At 30.7% G+C, this 23,481-nt stretch overlaps 1 protein-coding gene across 1 annotated transcript in view; it reads left to right on the top strand.

Annotated features, from left to right (window-relative positions):
* The window catches only part of LOC135122626 (GTPase-activating protein), a 28,348-nt gene extending 7,577 nt beyond the window's left edge, over positions 1-20,771 (top strand). The window contains exons 4-11 of the mRNA XM_064046917.1: positions 8,331-8,523; positions 8,579-8,727; positions 14,342-14,762; positions 14,823-15,058; positions 19,001-19,107; positions 19,168-19,411; positions 19,465-19,788; positions 19,842-20,771. Coding sequence (XP_063902987.1) covers positions 8,331-8,523; positions 8,579-8,727; positions 14,342-14,762; positions 14,823-15,058; positions 19,001-19,107; positions 19,168-19,411; positions 19,465-19,788; positions 19,842-19,917 — 1,750 coding nt within the window. The 3' untranslated portion in view covers positions 19,918-20,771. The remainder of the gene's footprint in view (positions 1-8,330; positions 8,524-8,578; positions 8,728-14,341; positions 14,763-14,822; positions 15,059-19,000; positions 19,108-19,167; positions 19,412-19,464; positions 19,789-19,841) is intronic.
* The last annotated feature ends 2,710 nt before the right edge of the window (positions 20,772-23,481 follow it).

Here is a 23,481-nt window from a genome sequence, read left to right as displayed (position 1 = left end):
TCATTGACGTTATGTGTGGGAACAGAAAAAGCAGCAATTTTTCATAAGACTCACTATTTTTATTTACGGTTCTTACATTGGTCTTTAATGAGTGTACTTCATATAAAAAATATTCATAATTAAGAAAGTGTTGTTTATTTTCTTTATTGTAAGTAGCACTACATTTCCGTATATTCCAATGTTAACGTTTTTAGTACTAGTCATTAATTAGAAAATAGATACACATGTCTGCGAGGAATGAAGACTTAATACGAAAGTTATCTGTAAATCAAGAATGTAGTTCTTGTACATACAGGATATGTCAAAATTATATGTCAGTCTGCCGATCGTGGGAAGTATTGTAATAGGGTCCATCCGGCGAATTTCTAGTTTCATGTTCATGTCTGTGTCGATTTTTATCAGACAGATAATCTACTAAACTATCGGACCCATTGTTGTTAGATTTTAGATGTATTTTAAGAATATCGCCAACCAAAATTTGTCTGATCATCCCCAATAACAGTTTGATCACGTGACCTCAATATCTTGCGTGGTAAATACTATTTAAATTTTATAAAATAACATACCTGATTTTGTGGTTTCTTCTAGAAATCGAAATTACCATAAGAAATTATTTTGGTATTGTTCAACAGTACTTTGACGTTTAAAATCTGAAACTTCAAATATATCTGCTGCTATTTTTCGACAACTTGATAAACGAAATTATTCTGCAGGTTCACCAACTCTTTCAATCAGTTTTGATGACCCTGAATATAGGCAAATTCTTATAATAGCAATTGCCAAAAGTTACAAAATTTTCAGTTCTATATGGATTTGTAATTCAGCTAAAATTTAGAAACCTTATTGAAAAAGTGGAAAATGAAGGAAATAGGTAAGTATCCATCATCAGTCATCACCATGAACTAGCACTTTTAGAATTATTACCCTCCATTGATAAAAAAAAAAAACTAGAAAATTTCAAGTGCTTATTTTAAAAATAACACTTGTTTTGAATGAAAAAAAAAAGATAAAGTAAATATCGGTATCTCTGTGAATATCTATGTGATAACGAAACCTCTTAACCCACGAAATAATGGTGATCACAGATGGTACCTACTACAATGAACAATGAGAATTATGAAGCCTAGTGCGTAGTGTGGAGATTTTAATTTTTAGAGCAAACTGGTTCATGACATCATTTTCATTACGTGCGAAAACTTTAAATGATGAAACGGCTTAATGAAAATTTGGGCTATTTCCGCTATTACTGATAACAATTTCCGATTTGTTACATCACTAGGTGTACTACTTTGTCACAGAAACATTTATTAAATAGTGTAATAAAAACTAGAATTATAATTGCATTGAGAATCAATTATACAGGTGAAAACGTTAAAATGAATTTAATTATCGCATTAATGTAATATATTATATTATGAAACTTTCCTAAAAAGGGCATAATAGCAGTTAATCAATATTTTGGTTTATAATTATTGAGGCCGCATTCTTGACATAGTTCCAACAAAATTGTCTTTGGCAGAAATGTCAGTTGCTTAGAAAATAAGTTGTTTGAAACAATAACATACTCGAAAGAATGCATCTACTTCCGATGTGTGAAAAAAAAATTGCATGAATTCGTAATTTTATTTTCCATTGTTGCTGTTTTGTTATTGTTTTGACGGTAGAAAACACATTGTTCTAAACTAAAGCTGTTTGTCTTGGATCAATGAATGTCGTAAACGAAGTCGTAAACTTAAGTGATTCAATGACTAATTAATTAAATCACAGATGTGAGGAATGAGTAATAATAGTATTTAATAGGTTTCTAACACTGAGAATGGAATATAAAAATTTGCGGTTTCAGAGCTCTTGCATAAAGATGAGCGTCATCATTTTTCATGACGTGAATACGTGTGTCACAGTTTTAATTACGATTTGAGGTTTATTCAACATACGTAAACATGCACACAAACACAAGAGTAAAATTTTTGAGGATCTGGATGTGGTTATAAAGCATACAACAGTTCATGGCACACGACAAATAACAATTAATTTTATTCTTGGCGCGAGACTCAAGCCTTGATAGAAATTAAAGTGAGGACACACAGTCTTATCCATATAATATTCATAAATCTGCATCTCTGAAAAAGAAAATGTGTAGAAAATGAAATTACTATTACAACATTCACTGAAAATCCTTATTAAGTGGAAACATTTTGTCTCGCCAAAAAGGAATTATGACCTTGTCTCAAGAGTGCTACAATAAATAAAAAAAATTGGTCTAAAGAGTTTAGACAGTACTTCCCTCGCTGTCGGAAACTTGACGACTGCATGCCTATTGTGTTTTTTTCTCATTACATTTTTGTAGTGGGAATTTAAAAAAAATTGCGATGACGTCATCATCATTTTTGCAAGGACACGTATATCAGTTGGGATAGATGTAGTGTAATACTAAGAATAAAATTATTGTATTCCCAAATTTTCGGGAAAATGAATTGGGTCGTTTTGAATATTGATTTTTTATAATCAATAAAATAACGAAACAATTTACTCACGTTTACGGCAACTGAAAATCGTTTATGTATAAACAACCTTAATTTAAGATGACAAGCGTAACAGCATACATGCATGAGAGTCAAACAGAAACTGTAAACAAAACGACCATCGGTTTTATTGCTTCGACTTCCGCTTATTATATAAAACATTGGGTTTTATTTTAATTCTTGACGGTGAAATTCACAATTGGTTGATTATAAACATGTCTATTTCATATTCGCGGAACCAAGTGAACGAATAAAACAAATGCAGGTCTGTAATGTTAAAGTCGATGTAAATAAACGTGCTACCCTTATGTTTCAACCGAGTTTTTCCTTTAACAAATTTTGTGTCTACCAAATTGGGTTGGTTGGGGTGTAATACTAATAATAAGTGTTGCCTTTAATTTAATCAATAAAATAAATTGACTTCATTAATTTTTTTGAACCACCTCTTAAGAAAATCTAAAAAATATGAATGGAATGATAAATCACAAGTACAAACTCATCATATTTTTTGCATTTTAGATAGGATTTATTCAGCAAAATTTAAGGGTGACGTCATCAATTTTTTTAGGAGGGATGAACAAATACATTTTGAACAAAAGTTTACCATGCTTATAATAACTTTAAAATATTCCCAAGATTTCAAAGCATTCGGTTTTGTAATTTCTGATTAAATCGATAAAATAAATTCACGCCTTCATTAATTTTTTTGAGTCACCCTGCATATGCAAATCCAAAAATATGAATGGAATGATAAATCACAAGTACAGACTCATCATATTTTGTACATTTTAGATACGATTTATTCGGCAAACTTTTGAGCTGACGTCACCAGTTTTTTGTAGAAGATAACCAAATATATTTTGACTAAAAATTTATTATGCTCTTTATAACCTTAAAACATCTGCAAGATTTCAAAGCATTCGGTTTTGTAGTTCCTGATTAAATCAATAAAATAAATTTACGCATTCATTAATTTTTTTGAGTCACCCTGTATATGCAAATCGAAAAAATTTGAATGGAATGATAAATCACAAGAAGAGACTCACCATATTTTGTACATTTTAGATAGGATTTATTCAGCAAAATTTTGTGGTGACGTCATAAATTTTTTAGGGGGGACGACCAAATACGTTTTGATCAAAAATGTACCATGCTTATGATAATTTTAAAATATCTTCAAGATTTCGAAGCATTCGGTTTTGTGGTTCCTGAGTAAATCAATAAAATAAATTTACGCTTTCATTTATTTTCTTGAATCACCCTGTATATGCAAATCCAAAAAATATGAATGGAGTGATAGATCACAAGTACAGACTGATCATATTTTGTACATTTTAGATATGATTTATTCGGCAAATTTTCGAGCTGACGTCATCAAGTTTTTGGAGGGGATAAGCAAATATATTTTGACTAAACATTTATTATGCTCTTTATAACCTTAAAACATCTGCAAGATGTCAGAGCATTCCGTTTTGTAGTTCCTGATTAAATCAAAAAAATATATTTACGCATTCATTAATTTTTTTGAGTCACTCTGTATATGCAAATCCAAAAAATATGAATGGAGTGATAAATGACAAGTACAGACTCATCATATTTTGTACATTTTAGGTATGATTTATTCGGCAAACTTTCGAGCTGACGTCATCAAGTTTTTGGAGGGGATAAGCAAATATATTTTGACTAAACATTTATTATGCTCTTTATGACCTTAAAACGTCTGCAAGATTTCAGAGCATTCGGTTTTGTAGTTCCTGATTAAATCAATAAAATATATTTACGCATTCATTAATTTTTTTGAGTCACTCAGTATATGCAAATCCAAAAAATATGAATGGAGTGATAAATGACAAGTACAGACTCATCATATTTTGTACATTTTAGGTATGATTTATTCGGCAAACTTTCGAGCTGACGTCATCAAGTTTTTGGAGGGGATAAGCAAATATATTTTGACTAAACATTTATTATGCTCTTTATGACCTTAAAACGTCTGCAAGATTTCAGAGCATTCGGTTTTGTAGTTCCTGATTAAATCAATAAAATATATTTACGCATTCATTAATTTTTTTGAGTCACTCTGTATATGCAAATCCAAAAAATATGAATGGAGTGATAAATTACAAGTACAGACTCATCATATTTTTACAGTTTGGATAGGATTTATTCGGCAAACTTTCGAGCTGACGTCATCAATTTTTTGGAGGGGATAAGCAAATATATTTTGACTAAACATTTATTATGCTCTTTATAACCTTAAAACATCTGCAAGATTTCAAAGCATTCGGTTTTGTAGTTTCTGAGTAAATCAGTAAAATAAATTTACGCATTCATTAATTTTTTTGAGTCACCCTGTATATGCAAATCCAAAAAATATGAATGGAGTGATAGATCACAAGTACAGACTCATCATATTTTGTACATTTTAGATATGATTTATTCCACAAACTTTTGAGCTGACGTCATCAAGTTTTTGGAGGGGATAAGCAAATATTTTTTGACTAAAGATTTATGATGCTCTTTATAGCCTTAAAACATCTGCAACATTTCAAAGCATTCTGGTTAGCAGATTAAAAATTAAATTTCAAAATGTTGTTTTATAATTTTGATTTTTTTTCCAAAAATCTGGACGTTTCGGGTGAAAAGTCGATTCAGAGTTGTAAACTACATGTGTAGGACTATGTTATTTTATACAATTGAAAACCCATTTACTATGTACAATTTTGAAGTGACGTCATCGCATTAGTGGTGGGGATGATTAGACAAATTTTGGTTAGCGTTTTACCATCTACATGATATTCTTAATATAAGTACAAAATTTCACAACAATCGGTCGAGTACTTTCGGAGATTATCTGTCTAATAAAAATCCGGGACAACAGACGGACAGACGGACGGACAGACGGACAGACGGACAGACGGACAGACAGACGGAAATGGGAGACCTATTTCTTCGTCTTCTAGGGGTCATGAAAGATCGAGAAAACGTAAAAGTAGAGAGTCGACCGACGGACTCGATTACAATACTTCCTTTGCTTACGCTCGGGAAGTAAAAATCGGATTGTTATTTTTTATAATTCAATTTTAATAACAAGTTTCTCAAAGTATTACACGATGATGAATTTAAGGACAAAATATACTGTAAACATAATTCAAGCTCATTGATCTGCCATTTAATTAGATTTTTACTTCCAGAGCGCCAGCGAAGGAAGTGTTGTAATAGGTAGGGTCCATAGGACGAATTGCTACTTCCATGTTTTCTCGATGTTTCATGACATTGTTAGTAGACAGATAATGTCCAAAACTACTGGACCGATTGTTGTCAAATTTTATGTGCATGTTAAGAATATCGTATACGTGATAAAACGATAACCAAAATTTGTCTAATCGTTCCTACCAATACTTTGATGAGGTCACCTCAAAGTTATGTATAGTAACTCATCAAAATTGGATAAAATAACATAACCCTGTACTTGTGATCTATTAATCTGTCTTGAGTTTTTCCCCAAGGCATCCAAACTTTCGCAAACAAAGGTCGCGCGTTCGATTCTCGTGGTTTTTCTGTGTCGCACACTGTTACTACTATTAAAGTTGATAATTTTTCAAAAAAGTGAAATTTGTTCGACTGTACTTCAAGGGCGAAGGAAGTTTGGATGAAATAACCTTCGACCAATTTTTTTTATTGCCTTAATATTGTTATCGTTCGTTATAAATGGGAAAAGTTCGTGTAATAGGTTAATTAACTCGTTCGTCATTATTATTAAGAAACATGAACTCGGATCAAAAATTTCAACTTACTTTGTATTAAAGCCTATTGATGTAATCTCTCAACTCAGACGTAATATCGATAGTTGTAAGCTATTATTAAAATAAAAGCTATATACGTTCTTTAACGCAAAATATTATTTCAGTGTTAATAAACATCTTTATATATATTTTTTTGAATACAAAGTAACAATATTGATATAATAGGTTTCTATGTTGTAGACTGGTTGTTAAAAAAATATGTAAGTAATGGTCTCCACGTTGAGGTCAAAATATGTCTTAAATAGCAAATATAGAGTAGAGTCCGGTAAATAGTCAACACTGACTTTCTATTTCCAAAACCCTCAATAAACGGCTTAAGATTTATTTATTTATTTATTTACAGCCCTGAACTCTCCGATTGCTATAACAGCTACTTATCCAAAATAATATTCAGAACGTTTTGGTCCATTGTAGCTTTTAATAATTTTAGTTGCATCCTCTGACTTAAAGAGGTAGCTTACTACGTGCTTAATCGTCGCATTCTTTCGATATATTACAGACATAAACCATCGAACTTAAACATGTACTGATAATATAGTTTTTCTCGTTGGTTATCTGCTATAAATAATTTGTCGCAGGGGTTGCGGGGGTGTTGTCTATGGTACTCTTTAGCACGTTTCTTTACCTTTACTTGAACATTAGATACATATTTTTATTATAGTTTATAATGGTTGACATAACAAACAATATCATTCGCAAAATCAAATCTTTTAATTTTTCGAAACAACTGAATTTGACAAGCGGTGCTTTGTGGGTGAGGGAAGTTCTGTCGCAGTAATGTTCGACCAAATTTTTCTAATTATGCTTGAGTTATATAATGAACTCTAAACAGGAAAAATTTTCAAACTAAAAATTTGAACTGAAAAACTTACGACTCTATTAACAATACTTACGATCCCATTTCCTATGCTTATAGTTAAAGACATTTCGACAAAAATTATAGAGGGTCGTGATCCAAAAACATTCCTCAAAAACAATAAAGTGAAAAATAAAGTACGAAAGGTTAGGTACTGTTTTAATAAACAATTTGCGACAAAATATTTTACATCGCAAGTGTGTTAAATACATACGATAAACTACGTTATATTTGTTCCATGTACCATATGTTTTTAATTGTTAATGTATGTAGATGGGACGACTCACAACGTATCAGACCAAATATTCCAGGAAAAAAGGTTCTCTACATTTGAAGAGTATGTTTGTATTGATGAGGCGCCACGGCAGGTTTCTCTAGGAAAATCTCGATGATTCAGGCTCACGGCTAATCTAAGATTCATTAGTTCGCGGGAAAAGCCCGGTTTGCCACATTTGAGCAACATAATTTCCATTCACTAGCTTTTTGGTGCGCTTTTACCTGTAGTCATCTTTTACGCACTGAAATTTAAAAACATGTTTAACCCTGAGATCTCTCTACTTATCGTTTTAATTTCTGTATATTTTTATGAAAAACGTTTCAAGTTAAAATTCGTTAATTTCAAATTGTTCAAAGAAACCAAATTTTGAGCTATTTAGGGAATAATATTGTCGAAACAGAGGTAGGTGTCATCTATGTATTATGTGACACCAATTCGTAATGGGGGCACATTATCTTTTTTTTTTTTGGAGGGGATTTTATAAATTTATAATATATATAATAACTGACAATAAAATATAAGTGAGTGTGATCTCACTCTGTTGAAATATTTGAAAACCCAAACTTCAAATCATAAATCCGATCAGCAACAGGCCAAAAATGTACATATTTGTCAAAAACAGTTGAAACAACGTTGGAATTTTGTACATTTGTTATATTAGTACTGGTGACATTTAAATATCAATGCCATTGTTTAAACTGGTGTAATACTCCTTGGATTTGTAGAAAAACCTCAAGGAAACTAAACTTAATTTAGTGTATATTAAAAAAAGAAAGATAAAATTAGCCAAATTTTAGTGTTACAGCGAGCTTTTTTACCGTAACTTCAGCACGAAAAGTAAAATTAATTTCAGCGATCAAATTTTTCAGGTATTTCCTCCAGCCCAGATCGGCGAAAAATCGTCCGTCCTTTACGTACTCAACGCCCCCCGGCACCCGACTGTCTCAAGATAATTCTCTTGGATCTCTAAGGCTCCAAGTTCAGTACAACGAGGACAGGGTCTTCCCTGCAGAAATTTACGAGTCATTAAGAAGTCTATTGTTAAAAAGCGTCCAAACAAAGGTTCATACCCACATCTTCTCTGTTGACAAGCAATTAATTAAGTTTTATTTTGCAGCCTATTACTTCAAGCGCTGTGTACGTTTTGGGTGAAATTATTTCCAGCAAAACAGAAATTGCACAGCCTTTAGTCAGGATATTTATGCACCATGGCCAGATCGTACCCATCATCAAAGCTTTAGCCGATGCTGAAATTTCCATGTTGACGTAAGTAAAATTTTAGTTTATCATTGCAGAAACCGTCGGAATGATCGACTACACTACGTTAAAAAGTATTCTCATTACCATATTATGCACTACAGGGGGTAAATTTTAATAGATAACAACTATTAAAAAATTAAATAACAAGTTAGTACATGTAGAACCAATAAAGGTGTCGATGCAGAGCCTAATAACGGAGATAATATCAATAAAATAAAATACTAATGTTTTAATTAGATGGAAAAATACTATCTTGTCTTCAGGCAAATACATATATAATGCCGAGTTTGAAACACATGCAGCATTTATTGAACTGTTAATAACTGCTTTAGAAAAATAATGCATTTCCAAATTATATCGAATTTTTTCCCCTCAGAAATATTGAACCGTTTTCAGTGTAAGGTTGTTCTAATCGTTAATTGATAGAATATCTTTTTTTTTAAAATCACAGTTGTCGACTGATATTAACGATAATTAAAAATCATTGATAATAATCAACTAATCACGAGTTAATTTAGTGATAAAATTTGCATCGTGCCCATTTTTGTTGTTAGTAATAAGGTTATTGTACTTGTTGGAACGAAATTGAAATCCAGAAAAGAGTTTCCTTTGCAGTACTCCAAATGCATAACATATGAATGTTTAAGTAAGTTAGTTGTAATAACTATTCGGAGAGTTTATTTCATCACAAAAATAAATATTGCACATTTTTTGATAACAAATTAAGCAACAGATAATTTACATGTCCATATTTGTAATGTACTACATTGACGATAAGTGAAATTTTTATGTCGGCCGATAATGCTTTATGAATGTATGAAAATGAATCGGTTCATTCAATTGTTGCTATCTTTGGGAGTTGATAACTTAATGTATACGCAACATCTATATTATTCTAAAGAATACGATAAAAATTCGAGATATAATTGGGTTAACCTTGACTTAGTAAATCGCACACCCGCAACAAAATTTTTAAATTATGTAATCGGATTTATTTTTTCTGGCTTCATTTGCAGAAAGATCCGATGATGAATAATGAATTATAGTGTCACATGAATATAAAAAAAAGAAACAAACTGGGGTCAGTCAAGTCAAAGCAGTCCTTTATTAACGCGATTTGTTTATTCGGTTAAAAAAATGACAACATGTAAGCCGTTAAATTGAATGTGAAACCTGTTTTATTATACGTTACTAAAAGTGACGTAAAAATTGCACCATTATTAGTACTGTGATACTTTTCTTTCGCACTTTACTATCAACCATGTTATTGATATTTATCAAAATTGTGTTTTAATATTTTTCCAAGTGATAACATGACAGTGATATTATTCGGTATTTTTGATCCGTGAAGCTTTTCTGCAATAATCAAGATATGTAATTTAAAGTGGCATCTCGAGGTACATGTGAAATTACTAACGTGAAGTTATTACTTTCCTCGAAACAACGTAAAGAAGTATTACAATAGGACAGTTTTAACAATTGTTGTCGGTTTAATATTTTTTTGTTTCACACAGGTTGTCAAATACGAAAATGCAAATTTTCGGTGCAATATAAGATTGTGGTGAAGTTAATGGAACGTTGACTAAAATTTATTTGAATCTTCGCAAAATTTGGTATAACTTCAAAACATGGTTAATAAATTCACATGTAATGTAGAACTTTTCAACTTTTCTATGTAACTTCACGCAGACAAGTAAATAAAATTGACAATTTTACAGCACGTTTCGGAAATTAGATTTTACAACGAATTTATTAAATTTTGGTAAGACACCATATCAGTTAAAAGTAAATTGAATTATTTTTGCTTTCCAGAAATTGAGTGATCTTTTTTAATGTTAAATATTAAAAAATACGACTTCTGATGCAGGCGGAATTAGTTTTGCTTTGCAGGCAAGATTTATTTTGTTTTATTCTGTTTGTTGAACGATAAAATTAATTACTTGGAACTGAAATTATCCGGGTGCACTTGTTTGTATGCATATAACATATTCTCACTCAGAGATAAATTTCAACTATCAAAAAATAAATTAATTTCTCTTGAAATTTATCGTGCGACATACTCCTTTACTTTACTAATGTGGCTTGCAAAAAACAAATTTATACCAAGAAAGTTTTACAATTTGTTTTAGAAACGTGTTTGTTTTAAAATTTTAATTAGCCACTAATATGAAAAAATATATTTTAAATAAAATGTTTATTAAAAAGTGTACCCTAGATGCAACGATGCTTCTGTTTTGATGAGATGTTTATATTTTTTGTAATTGTTTATTCAGGATGTTTAAAAAATTTAAATATATTATATGAAAGATGAAAATTCATTTCGTTAGCATTATGTTGTTACTTGCGACTGACTAGTGTCCTTTTAATTTTCACGATTCCTTCCAAAAACGTTTGTCATAACAGCATGAAATCACTGATTAAAACACATATCGAAATCATATATTTAAACCCATTAAAAATAGATAAGATGGTTTTGAAATCTTCAAGGAAAAATGCATCACAGGAAATGATATTACTTGTATTTCAGTAGTTTTTTTTTTTTTAAGAATTACTCACATAGAACACTTAAAAAATTAAGTGCAGACCCATTTATTTTTATTTCATCGATGTTCTTAGGAACTACAAAACAAATTTCTCTTGTCTTTTAACAAGATAAAAACCTTTGTGATCAGTGTTAAGTTATACATCTCGATATTAATATGTTTGTATTCAGTAAGAAATTCTTGACATCATTCCAAAATGTTTTTTAGTAAATCTTGTCTCAAATGTTTGTTCTTAGATACCACTTTAGTTGTGATTTAATATTCTGTCGTTGCTTTTAATGTTTACAAGTATTCGCGTTTTAAACTAACTATTTTGCAAAATATCACAAAAACTGATTATACGATTTTATTGTAGTTAAAATAAAATTGTCTCAAGTATTGGAGATAAAAGCTTAATTGAGTATATGAAAAAAAAATTTTACATAGGCAGACCATGTATCTAAAGCAAATTTGCAGTTATTTGTACCGATTTTTTTTCGTTTCTGAAACGAAATTACTCTTAGTTAGAATAAGTTTTATTAAATATTGATATAGACTTGTTGCTCAGAAACTTTACGAATTATCACAATTTCGTTCAATTAGTTTGTTTTTGCAAAGTGTTTAATCACACTGAAGATTAGACAACCCGTTGAAAAGCTATAGACTCCAGTTTCGATCTTGTTTGCTCTCATCAGTACAGCACATAGTTTGTATTTCCATAATAACATAATATACAGGGCTTTCATTAATATTTGATGTCTAGTTGGCCATGGATTTTTAAAATCAGTATTTACTGGGCACTGTTTAACCTATATTTTATAAGCGCGACTTTGACATCAAACGTCAAATTTCAAAATGAACAATTTGTCAGTAGTACCTACCTACAAACAAAATACAGAGCCTACTAGATGTTAAACATTAATAAAATCCCTGTGTAAGAAATTTGTTATTAAAATAATTTTCATCTGCAATGATCATTGGTATAGTATTAGTTCAAACCATTTCATTGTTTCTTGTAAATAGATTGTTTATATAGGGTACGCTTTTCTTATTTCCATTTTTCCTCGTCTCGCATTCACAAGTCTATTAACAAACGCATTTAGTTAATGTATTCCAAAAATTGGTTTATTTTTATAACTGATTGACGTTTATTATTTTTAAAGTTTCTTACATTTGTGTGAGAGAATGTTAATAATTAATCATAATCTCTAAAACAACTGGACTGATTGTTGTCCAATTTTAAAATATCTGTCTAAATATCGAGATTATCTCTCTAATGGTAACGAATATCGACACAGACGACAGACCAAAAAACTAGGGGTCTTAAAACGTCGAGAAAACATGAACATCTGAACGAAACACGGAAATCCAAACGACAAATGTGACAGATGACGTTCCTGAAAAAAAAAATACGATCACCTAGTAACACAGGGTTTTTTATCGCTTGTTACAACCTCTTAGTGGAAAATGAACAATGTACTTTCACTCTGACAGAACAGTTTCTTAAAATTAATAATACTTTTACGTTTTTATTGATTGTAATCGTAATCACAATTTCCCCATGTGAAATGAATACGATAATGGCTCCATTTCCGGCCACCTCATAAATTCAAATTTCCACCTTTTTAAACAAAACGAACACACCGTCTCGCAATTAGTACCTATCGATTCTACAAACGTGGGTGCAGTCTACACAATCAAATATTTATACACATACAAAGTTACGGAACGGTGGGTGGCCCCTCTCACTGAATGGAAATATGAGTGGGCTTCATACATAATCAGCATCGGAAAAGGGGTGAGGGCGGCAGGGTAGAGTTTCCATTCATGAAATTGCTACGTGGGCGGACACAATTTTCTCTATATAATCATTCCACCCCCGAGAGATTTTTTGCGATTAATTAATTCAAATTTTAGCAAAGCAGCACTTTTCTTGATTATCATGGAATTAGTTAACTTTATTCAACTTTATGCTCGGTTGATCTAAAGTTTTGATAAGTTTAACATTTTGTGGGCGGCGGTGCATAAATTGGATTGACGTAACCGAGTGTTTTGTGCTGTTCTCTTTTACTGCTTTGAAAATAATAATGTTTGGCGAAGTTTTGAACAAGCCGATGCGTGTATTAAAACGTGGAAAGCAGTTCAAGTAACATAAAATTGCTTTTATCGCATGATTCATTAAATAATGAACAATATCGTGTTTAACGTTTTTTTACATCTATCCCACGCAGACGTCATTCGTTTGTTTATGAAATATACTTGGGATATTAATGCTTTCGCCAAGTACAATTTCGATTTGATTATTTAAATGTAGGTTGCCCATTCTTTGTAATCACTATAAAGAGGAAAATTAAGCTTTTAAATTTTTTCGTGAAGATTTTCCTTGCAACTACTAGTACATTTTGGATTTTTTGTTTATCAAATCTATAAACTAATCTTCGTAGGTTTACTTGTTGGATATTTCATTTAGGTCAGGTATACTGACTGACATAAAACTGCAGCACGTAAAACCGATAAGTAATGCATTTTACATTGGAAATTTCACTGCGGTGTTGCCAATTTGTTCGCGGCCACCTTATGTGGGGAATGTATTATTTCGACATATTCATTTTAAACATTTTTTCACGATACAGGATTGCTAAAAAGTATGGAAGCAGTTGAATATCTCGGGAACGGTTAGTTGGATCTTTTTGAAATTTGGGCTATACTTAAAAGTATTCAAGCTCTATTTTCTATAATTTTTTTTAAACTTGAAACTTCATTTGTTTTCAAGATGGAAGGCTAACTTAATTTTTTTTAAATAGCACCACTCGTCAATTTTTGAATATACATATATATTCGATATTCAACTGCCTCCATACTTTTTAGCGACCCTGTATGTCTGTGTATTTATGATAGCACAAAATTTTACATGATTAAAATGACTAAAGACGAATTTTTCAAGATTTTGAAAAAACGGGACGAATTGTCTCAGCTTATGTGTTTTTTTTTTCATGCGAATTAAATTAACATAAGAAAAAATGTGTGATATTTGTTTTTGTTTCTACTTTTGTTACTTCAAAAACATATAAATAAACATTGTGTTTCTATTTTTCTAGAGATCCAACGACGATATTCCGTGGTAATACTCTAGTTTCAAAAATGATGGATGAAGCCATGCGTCTCATTGGTCTCCAGTATCTCCACAAAACGCTTCGACCGACAATAGAACTCATTTTCAATGAAAGAAAGCCATGCGAAATTGATCCAACACGCGTCCGTGATTCCAACACCGTCCAAACGAACCTCAACAATCTCAAGACTTACGTCCTTAAAGTTTTTAAAGCAATAACTCAAAGCGCAGTTCACTGTCCAGCTCTAATGTGCCAGATATTTTATAATCTCAAAGAATGTGCTATGAAGCGTTTCCCAGAAAACAAGGAAGTTAGATATTCGGTTATTTCGGGATTTATTTTTTTGAGATTCTTCGCACCGGCGATATTAGGACCACGACTCTTTGATTTGACTAATGAGCAAATTGTAAGTTGCGCGCGCAGAGGAGAATGAGGCGGAGTTTGTTCAAGACCTTTTTTTTTGTAGGATAATCAAATTAATCGGACTTTGACATTAATTTCAAAAACGATCCAATCTTTGGGGAATTTGGTGAGTTGTCGGTCAAGTCAGCAAGTGTGTAAAGAAGAATACATGGAATCTTTGTATAAAGAATTTTATACAGACACTCACGTGACAGCAGTGCGGCAGTTTTTAGAGATTATTTCAGCTATTTCGAATCCGGAGAATAGAGACAATGATACTCCAGTTACTTTGAAAGAGGGGTAAGTTATTATTGTGGTAAAATGTTGTTTTTAATAACTTTGTTTAATATTAATGCTGCTGTAGGGAAATCAAAAGGTTAGTCTTATGTAGTTAGTTGTGTGTTAATCCGTAGACTCATTTAAATCGTGACCGTTTTTAATCGGCACTCTAAAATAACTGCGTCGTGACATTGGTACAGAAATTATATGATATTTAATTTTTCGAAGAAAAACTTCATACAAAGAAATACACGAAAATATGTGGCCGGTATGTATTACAAAAAAAAAAGAATTATAAAATCTACAGTTCTTGGAACTTTCAATGAATTTGGAAGATGATGTGTATTTAATTTTTCAAAACTTATCGTTTTCAGTTATTGAGATACTGTGTGTTCCAAAAATGACTCATAAGCTCTATGTTATGTTGTTAAGAAGGCTCTGAAGAACTGGAAAAAAATGGTTTAAAAAATCCCTGAACCAGATTTTTCAACATATAAAATTCGAAGGTGAAGAATTAACTTTGTAATTCTGATTTGTTTTAATGAAATGCATATCTTATAGGCAGTTACATTATTAATTTAACAATAATTTGCTAGCATATGATCCATAATGTACAATCCAGCTTATGCGTCTTTTTTGGAACACCCAGTAATTCCAGTAAATTGTGTTTACTGGAATAGTTAACTTTAGCGTACTTGTGATTTTTTTTTACTTATGACTGTAGGGTGTAAAAAAAATTAACGCAAACAACAACAAATGAAACTGCCATACTGTATAAATAAAATTGAATTATCGCCCGAAGTTGTATAAAAAAAAACAATGATTTTGCATTTTCCATTATTATTTCAGTGAATAATTAAATTAAATGTGATATCGAAAAATGTAAAAGTACGTAAAAATTGGCCGAAGGTTATTTGGACAGAACTTTCGTCACCTCCGAAGTAGAGTCCAACAAATCCCGCTTCTTTGAAAGATTATATAATTCAATGTTGCGATGTTTTATTTCTGATAACTGATAACCTCAATATCTGTATATAAAAAATATAGATAATAACAGTAAGGGTGTAAGAAAAAATCAAGGCAGATTCATAAATCACAAGTACAAAAGAATGTTATTTTATAAAATTTACGTAGCGTTTAATAAAAAATAATTGACGAGACGTGATAAATTGTTGATAGGGACGATTAGACAAATTTTGGTTAGCGTTTTACGCTCTACACGATATTTCTAATATACATACAAAATTTGACAATTGGTGCAGTAGTTTCAGAGATTCTCTGAGAATGAGAGTGGCCATTAACCGACAAATACTTCCTTAGCTTATGCTCGGAAAGTAAAAGTTAAACAAAATTAATGTTTATAACTTGAAATATCGTGTTTTTTTCAGTTTCCAAGATCACAGTAGTGAAACGATAAAAATGTTGCCGCCTAACCAAATGAATATAAATAGGGTACAACCAAAAAGACTGAGATGTGAGTAATCAGTTAAAAAGTTGTCCTGTATTTGAAGTTTCACCGTACTTTTACTTCTCGAACCAGAACTCAGAGCGGTTTTACACGTCACAGAATTACACAGAACATCATTACCAAAATTTATTTTAAAGGTTTTATAAAAAAATATTTATACTGTGGTGGCAAAGTGGGCAAGAAAATGCGTAGACGTTCAAAACGTAAACGCTTGAACATATTTCGAACGTGTGTGAAATTTCTTGCGTACTTTACCATCGAAATATACAGGATGTTTAAAAAGTGAATTACCAACTCTGTGACACGTTGTTTAGGACCATTTATGAAGCAGAGAAAAAAATAATAATTTAAAAAATCATTTTGACCAAATGTAGACTTTCTTTTTTTTTTTTTTTTAATTTTACCATATTTTTATTCACTACTTTGTGTTGGGTATTTGAAATCGATTGGACTTTCATTATTCAAAATAATTTTGGAGGCTTTATTTTATAACTTTATAAAAACTTAAAAATTGTTTAGCATGAACCTGACGACAGTGATTAAAGTTTTAAGTTTTTTGATCGATCTATCTACTTCGATATTTTGTTTTTGTAAGTGAACGTCAAATTGACATAAAGAATGTTTTAATTTCTTTTAATAAAGACCTTTATTATTATTATTATTAATTATTTTTCTCCAACTTAAACTTGTGAATTTAATCATATATCGTTAAATTAGTGTACCATTTTTTAAAACCCTGTAGAATATTTTTCTTGCAACATTTCTAACATAAATTTTGGTAGTAATTTAAGAGTAATTCTGTCACTGGTAAAACGGTAATCTAGCAAACATCTACCTTCATGTTTTATCGACGTTTCATGACCCCTAGAGTATGAAAATGATGATGGATAATCTCGGAAACTATATTTGTTGTCAAATTTTATATGCTTGGAAGGAATATGGCATACATGGTAAAACGCTAACCAAAATTTGTCTAATTATCCCCATCAACAATTTGATGATGTCACCTCAACATTTTGTCCAGCGAGGGGCATTTAAATTTTATAAAATAATATTCTCCTGTAGTTGTAGTTTATGAATTCACCTTTATTTTATTTCTTATTATAGCTTATTTATTTATCTGTAGGGGCTAACATAAATAAATAAAATTTACAAAATTAAATTTTATAATTAGCTGTGTTTATTCGAGTATACTTTAGGGTCGACGGAAGTTGTCTCTAAATAACATTAGTCCAATTTTTGTTTATAAAACTGCATTGATTGAAAATTGATTTAAAGATACATAGAAAACATTGTTAAATTTGTTAAATCAAAATTGATTCATCACCGAATAACGGCCAAGAATGAGAATTTAACGGAATTACACAAACGTTAAAAGTATTAATAATAAGAAAACTGAGGACAGCCACTTGAAATTTATATTAAAAAATAGCAAAGTTCTTGCAAACCTTTCATTTTATTTATTTATTTTGTTATTATTATTTTATTCAAAAATGAATTTCCTCATTTACCTATGGATGTTGTTCAAGTGAAAAAAAATCGGATGTCATTTTTCAGCATTTAGCGCATTTGCAAAAATTCAACACTGACGCATTCTTTTATTCCTTGCTAAATAAAGCATTCTCATTGTGCACACTACCTACATTAGAAAAATTGATAGCGTGATTTTTTTATTATGTTACTTTTGAAAAGTGAAACATTTACTTATAAAGGCGCTTACAATGGAAAAAAAAATGCATTCTGTTTAAAACTCTCCACCCCATTATTAATGAAGTTCAAACTATAATTGTAAAGACATATAAATTCTGTTTTTACTGCATATCACTGCACTAATAATAATGAAAATATTTCAGGTTAAACAAAAACCAGTATGTCCTATTGGTACAATATAAATAAAATATGGTTTTAGTATCAAGTGCCGAAATGTTCGTGTTTTAATATTTTTGACCAATACATTAAATAAATACATTTCTGATCTAATGAGCAGAATAGAACCGTGACTGCTTTAAGAAAATAAGAAGAATGCAACGTTATAATGAATAATATTTTATTTGTACACTTACAAATTAGTGAAAATTTATAATCCCGGTAGTAACTTTATTTTGAAAAGTGAAAGTAAAGTATGTATAATAGTAACATAAAAATCATAAAAATAATCAATGCAATCCGTTTTTATCCCGTTTTTTGCCTCCAATAACTCATTATCATACAATTTGTCTACTATGTAAATAAATACTTATTGCATACGGTCATGCGCAGTAACGCAAAATTGCGCAACTACAGTAAGCATATTATATGAAGTTGCCTGCAATGAATTTATCAGCGAGGTACTGAAAATAACGTACATTCATAAAAAAACTGTGTGGACATTTAATCGAATTATTATAATTGCTTCGCACATCCCAAATATAATGGATTAGAAATGTTTGCAGCGTTAAAATAACATCAATATGTTTCTTTTGAGTGTATTTACTAAAACTGTTGTTTTTCACCAGACTGATGATCAAACGTGCTCAAGGAAGAAAAAGATTTGGAAGAAAAAACTTTAAACAGAGATACTTCAAACTAACAACTCATAGTTTAAGTTATGCGAAAAGTAAAGGTAAGTTATCATTATTTTAATATATTTAATCAATTTATCTAACATATTTAACGATTTTAGGTAAAGAAGCGTTATGTCAGATACCCTTATCGAATATTTTGGCTGTGGAACGGCTAACGGAAAAATCGTTTAAAATGAAAAACATGTTCCAAATCGTTCAAGACGGTCGAACTTTGTACGTCCAGGCAGCGAATTGTGTAGAAGAAAAAGAGTGGGTTGATTTGCTTACAAAAATGTGCCAGACCAATCAGAATAGATTGAATCAGTATCATCCATGTGCTTTCATTAATGGCAAGTGGTCATGGTATGAAAATTAACCTTTTTACTGGAAGTAGTGCTAATTTTGATTTTTTTTAGTTGTGAGTCGTTTAATGAGTTGGCTCCGGGCTGTAGTAAAGTGTCTTCAACTGATAGCAATAATTTTCATATAACGTTAGACCCAGAAAGGGAATTGCAAAGGATCCATTCGTTAATCATCTCCCACATGAATCAACTAGAAATAATAATGTGTCAGCCAGAAACATTTTTGAAAGGTATTTTGCAATTTAAAACCTACGGACTGCAAGATGTCAAGGATTGTTTCATTGTCTTGCGAGAGCTGAGAGATGTTGCTGTAAAAATCGAAACCAAACATAACTCGTACATGCGAACGTTAGCCAGGGATACAAAATATGGCAGCCTGTAAGTGCGATTAAATTGTATAATTTTGACATTCTAATTTGTTTTCGTTTCAGGGCTGCTCCAATAGGTGATGATAATTATTTATTAGCGTCAAGAATGAATCTTGATTCCTTGCTTTTACGGCGATAATTACTTCCGGCACTGTACAAAATAAACTAAAATCTCAATTTGAAGACTGCAAAATTAATATTAAGCAAGTAAAGAACACCACTGTATTATTCTAAAAACGAAAATCTAAGCTTACTGCTGAAAGATTTTAATATTTTTGATTAGTTAATAAGATTTAAAGACAATCAATTGTTTTTAGTTGTTCCAGTGTATATTTATATTGTTTTTCTTTGTATTACATGAGTACAAATACGTTGTAAAAAGCGTGTCTTTTATAAATACATCCTTATAATAATGTTGAAGCAGGGTTGTAATTTTAAGAGAAGTGAAATTGCGTATACGTGAATTATTTTTACTAACAATATTTTAGCCGTACAGAGCAAGTTTATAAGGATGGTATTTTTAGATACTGTAATGTATAGTGTAAATAATTGTTAGAGGCCATGAACGCAGGGCATTTATAAATGGAAGTTCATTTATTTTTTGAATACTGTTTTGTTATCTAAATAACAGCTTTTTTTAAATATTTTTTAATTTTATATTAATGACATGTTTTCATGAAAACTTAACAATGATTATTTCAATTATCACTTTACCTAACGTGTAGCTCCAAATTTTAAAGCAGTCTAACGTCAAACGGTAACGCTTAGTAGCTAGATACATCATGTAGCCATTAGTATGAAAAAAACGAATTTGAATTTTTTTATCTTGTAATTTGGTGTTTTTTATATATTTATAATTTCGCATTTAATGTAATTTTAATTATCGTTTTTATTAACTTATTAACTTTCTTGCAAAGTTGTTTGAACTGTTCACGTTGATTTAAGTGTTATGAAATTTCAGAACTTATTTCAAATAAATTTTATTATTATTTTTGTAGGTTTTTTCTTTATACAACTCAAATTTACTTGTGTCGTTAAAAAATTTGTAGTTTTCAGAAGACTGCTTCGCTTTCACACAAAACAAGTTTCATGTTTCGATGATCCAAATTTTATTACCTGTAGACGTTCTGTATACAGGGTTTCTTTTATTTGATACAACTTCTGCAACTTTTTTATTGTTAAAGATAAATCTGTAGTTTTTTGAGCAAATTTGTATCATTTTACAAGATGTATGTGACGCCAACCCCACATTTTTATTATCACTTCCGGTAGAACCGAAAATGACGTCAACTTTATTTTTTTTATGAAACACTAGGTATATTTTTTCATAAATGGAAAGATTGATTTTCTATAAAAAATCAAAAGCAACTAATATTCTAAAATCAATACTTAAAAAGTTATTCAATAAAATAGACGAAAAATTCAATTTATTGATGATACTAGATCTAGCTTGAAAAGTGACAGTATTGTGGTTTATGTTTAATTTACATAATTTTTTACATCTTCTGATAGTTTTTGAAACCAAAAAAGTCAAAGATTTCTAAAAAAATTATTTATTTGTATTTTTAATGCAACTGTTGAAGTTAGTTGACTGCCCCGATTACAGAAAGTAGGTACTTAGTTGTCACTAAAAATTGCCACAATGAAGTAGTAAGTTTGTACTAGACTGAAAGATTATCACTAATTTGGCAGGCCTTGAAAGAGGCCTTAACTAGGTGAAATACAGTGAAACCTCTTCACAACGGACACCCATGGAGAATCTCAAGTTGTCCGCTGTGGAGAGGGGTCCGCTGTCAAGAGGTTTCAAGACGATCTAAAGAATTACTCAATATTTTATTGTTTATTGTTACATACATATTATTTCTTTGTTATATGTAAGTAATAATAATGTTTAACCAACGCTGAGTCGCCGAATGCTTTAAATGTTACACATTTAAACGTAAACGTTCAATGAATGATATTTTCTAAGTTCATTCGCACTTAACAAACAAAACCATCCCAGCTTTGCTATTTGGGAGAAACCCATATTTATTATGAGCGGTGTGGGGTTGAAGAGAGTTGTGACCTGTTACCGAGAATCTGTTGGCCTAAGCTTTAAATTTTATTGTACGGTCTAATCTCGAGACCCCTTTACCTGTTATATGACCGTTGTGAAGAGGTAATTTTACAAGAAAACAACTAAAAATGCGAAATTTTACTTTCCGTGTTGATTGTTGAGTGTCTGTTGTTCGTAGGATTCTTTACTTTATATGACCTTTTTATACGTTGGAACAGTGACAATTGTCCGCTAAGGAAAGGTGTCCGCTGTTGGGGGTGTCCGTTATAGGAGGTTTTAGTGTACCAAATATCAGGTAAAATGATGGAATTATTTTAGTTTTTAACTGAGCTATTTTTATTTCTTTGATTCTAAAAATTATCAAAATTTGTAAAAAGAATGTGAACTAAGTGTGTACCAAAAAGAGCTTGGAAAATTCGCAGTAGAAAAACCATTAACACGACTTAAAGTTTACACCATGTAAATCCCTCTGATACATTCAGAAAATAACGTACTGTATACAGTCGAAAATAACGTACTGTATACAGTCGAAAATAGAGCTGGGTTATTAAATGACAAAAATATATCACAGTAGACGCTGCAAATGAAATGTTTGACGTCAACAGTTTTTCCGAGGATATAAATAGATAAATGTTAGTTCTTCAATAAATTATCAATAGACACTAAAATTATCAAAAAAAATTATTGGTTCTTCAATAAATTATCAATAGACACTTAAATTATCAAAAATGGAAAATCCATAATTTCTTCAACTGAATTACCTTGGCCTAGATAATTAGCCAATGTGGTTGACGAAATGCGCGGACAAATATTTTATATATTTTCGGTGTTGTGGGGATAAATGTTATTAATGCAATTTCTTATTGTGAAATTGAAACAAAAAACTCAAATCAGACATCAAAATGAATATTATTTTCAAGAATTAGACGTTTGGAAAATTAAAGCAATCGTATGCACCATTTGTAATAATAATAAAACTAATAATGTTTATAGTCCTGTTGCCGTTTTAATGCCCCGACACTTCTTGATATACCTATATGGTACCTATTCGCAATTTTGTGATGGCGTATCGTATTCATTGAGAGAGCAACAAAAAAGACAATAAAGGCCGGCCATGGATTTCTGAATGTCTGTCTTTGATGGAATGGCATACTTTCAAAAATTCATGACTGTCTTTGATCGTGTTTTTATTGCTTTGTCGGTATTATTTATGGATAAAAAAACTAATCGATAAAGGTTTTAATTACATGCAATTAATTTCTTAATGAGATGTGTAGGTACTTGAAATTCTTGCTAAAGAAGTAAGTAAACGAGAAACAAATATTGACATTTTGTTAATGGTTTTACTACGAAAAACTCTACGTACAAGCTGCTATGGTATAGGTGGGTATACTGCAGATACCTACAACGCAGTGTTCGATGAGAAATGAGCAAATTGATTGTAAATCTCTATGATACTAAAAAGTTTTCTAATATTATTGCATAAAATACGAATGTCTAGCTACTAATGTTCATTATACCAGAAACTACTAGTGGAATTCATTCATTTCATAAGGTAAGTAATTTTACTTGTTATTTTACCTATTTGGATTACCAACTTTAAGAAGGTTTTGTTATTTTTTTATTATCCCGTACAGTGTGTTCTGT

Source organism: Zophobas morio, unplaced genomic scaffold (genome assembly GCF_036711695.1).
Source record: "Zophobas morio isolate AGI-343-1 ecotype UQ-CSIRO unplaced genomic scaffold, CSIRO_AGI_Zmor_V1 ptg000005l, whole genome shotgun sequence".
Classification (NCBI taxonomy): domain Eukaryota; kingdom Metazoa; phylum Arthropoda; class Insecta; order Coleoptera; family Tenebrionidae; genus Zophobas; species Zophobas morio.
The sequence above is the reverse complement of the archived record's forward strand: the minus strand, read 5'-3'. Positions and strand labels throughout refer to the sequence as shown.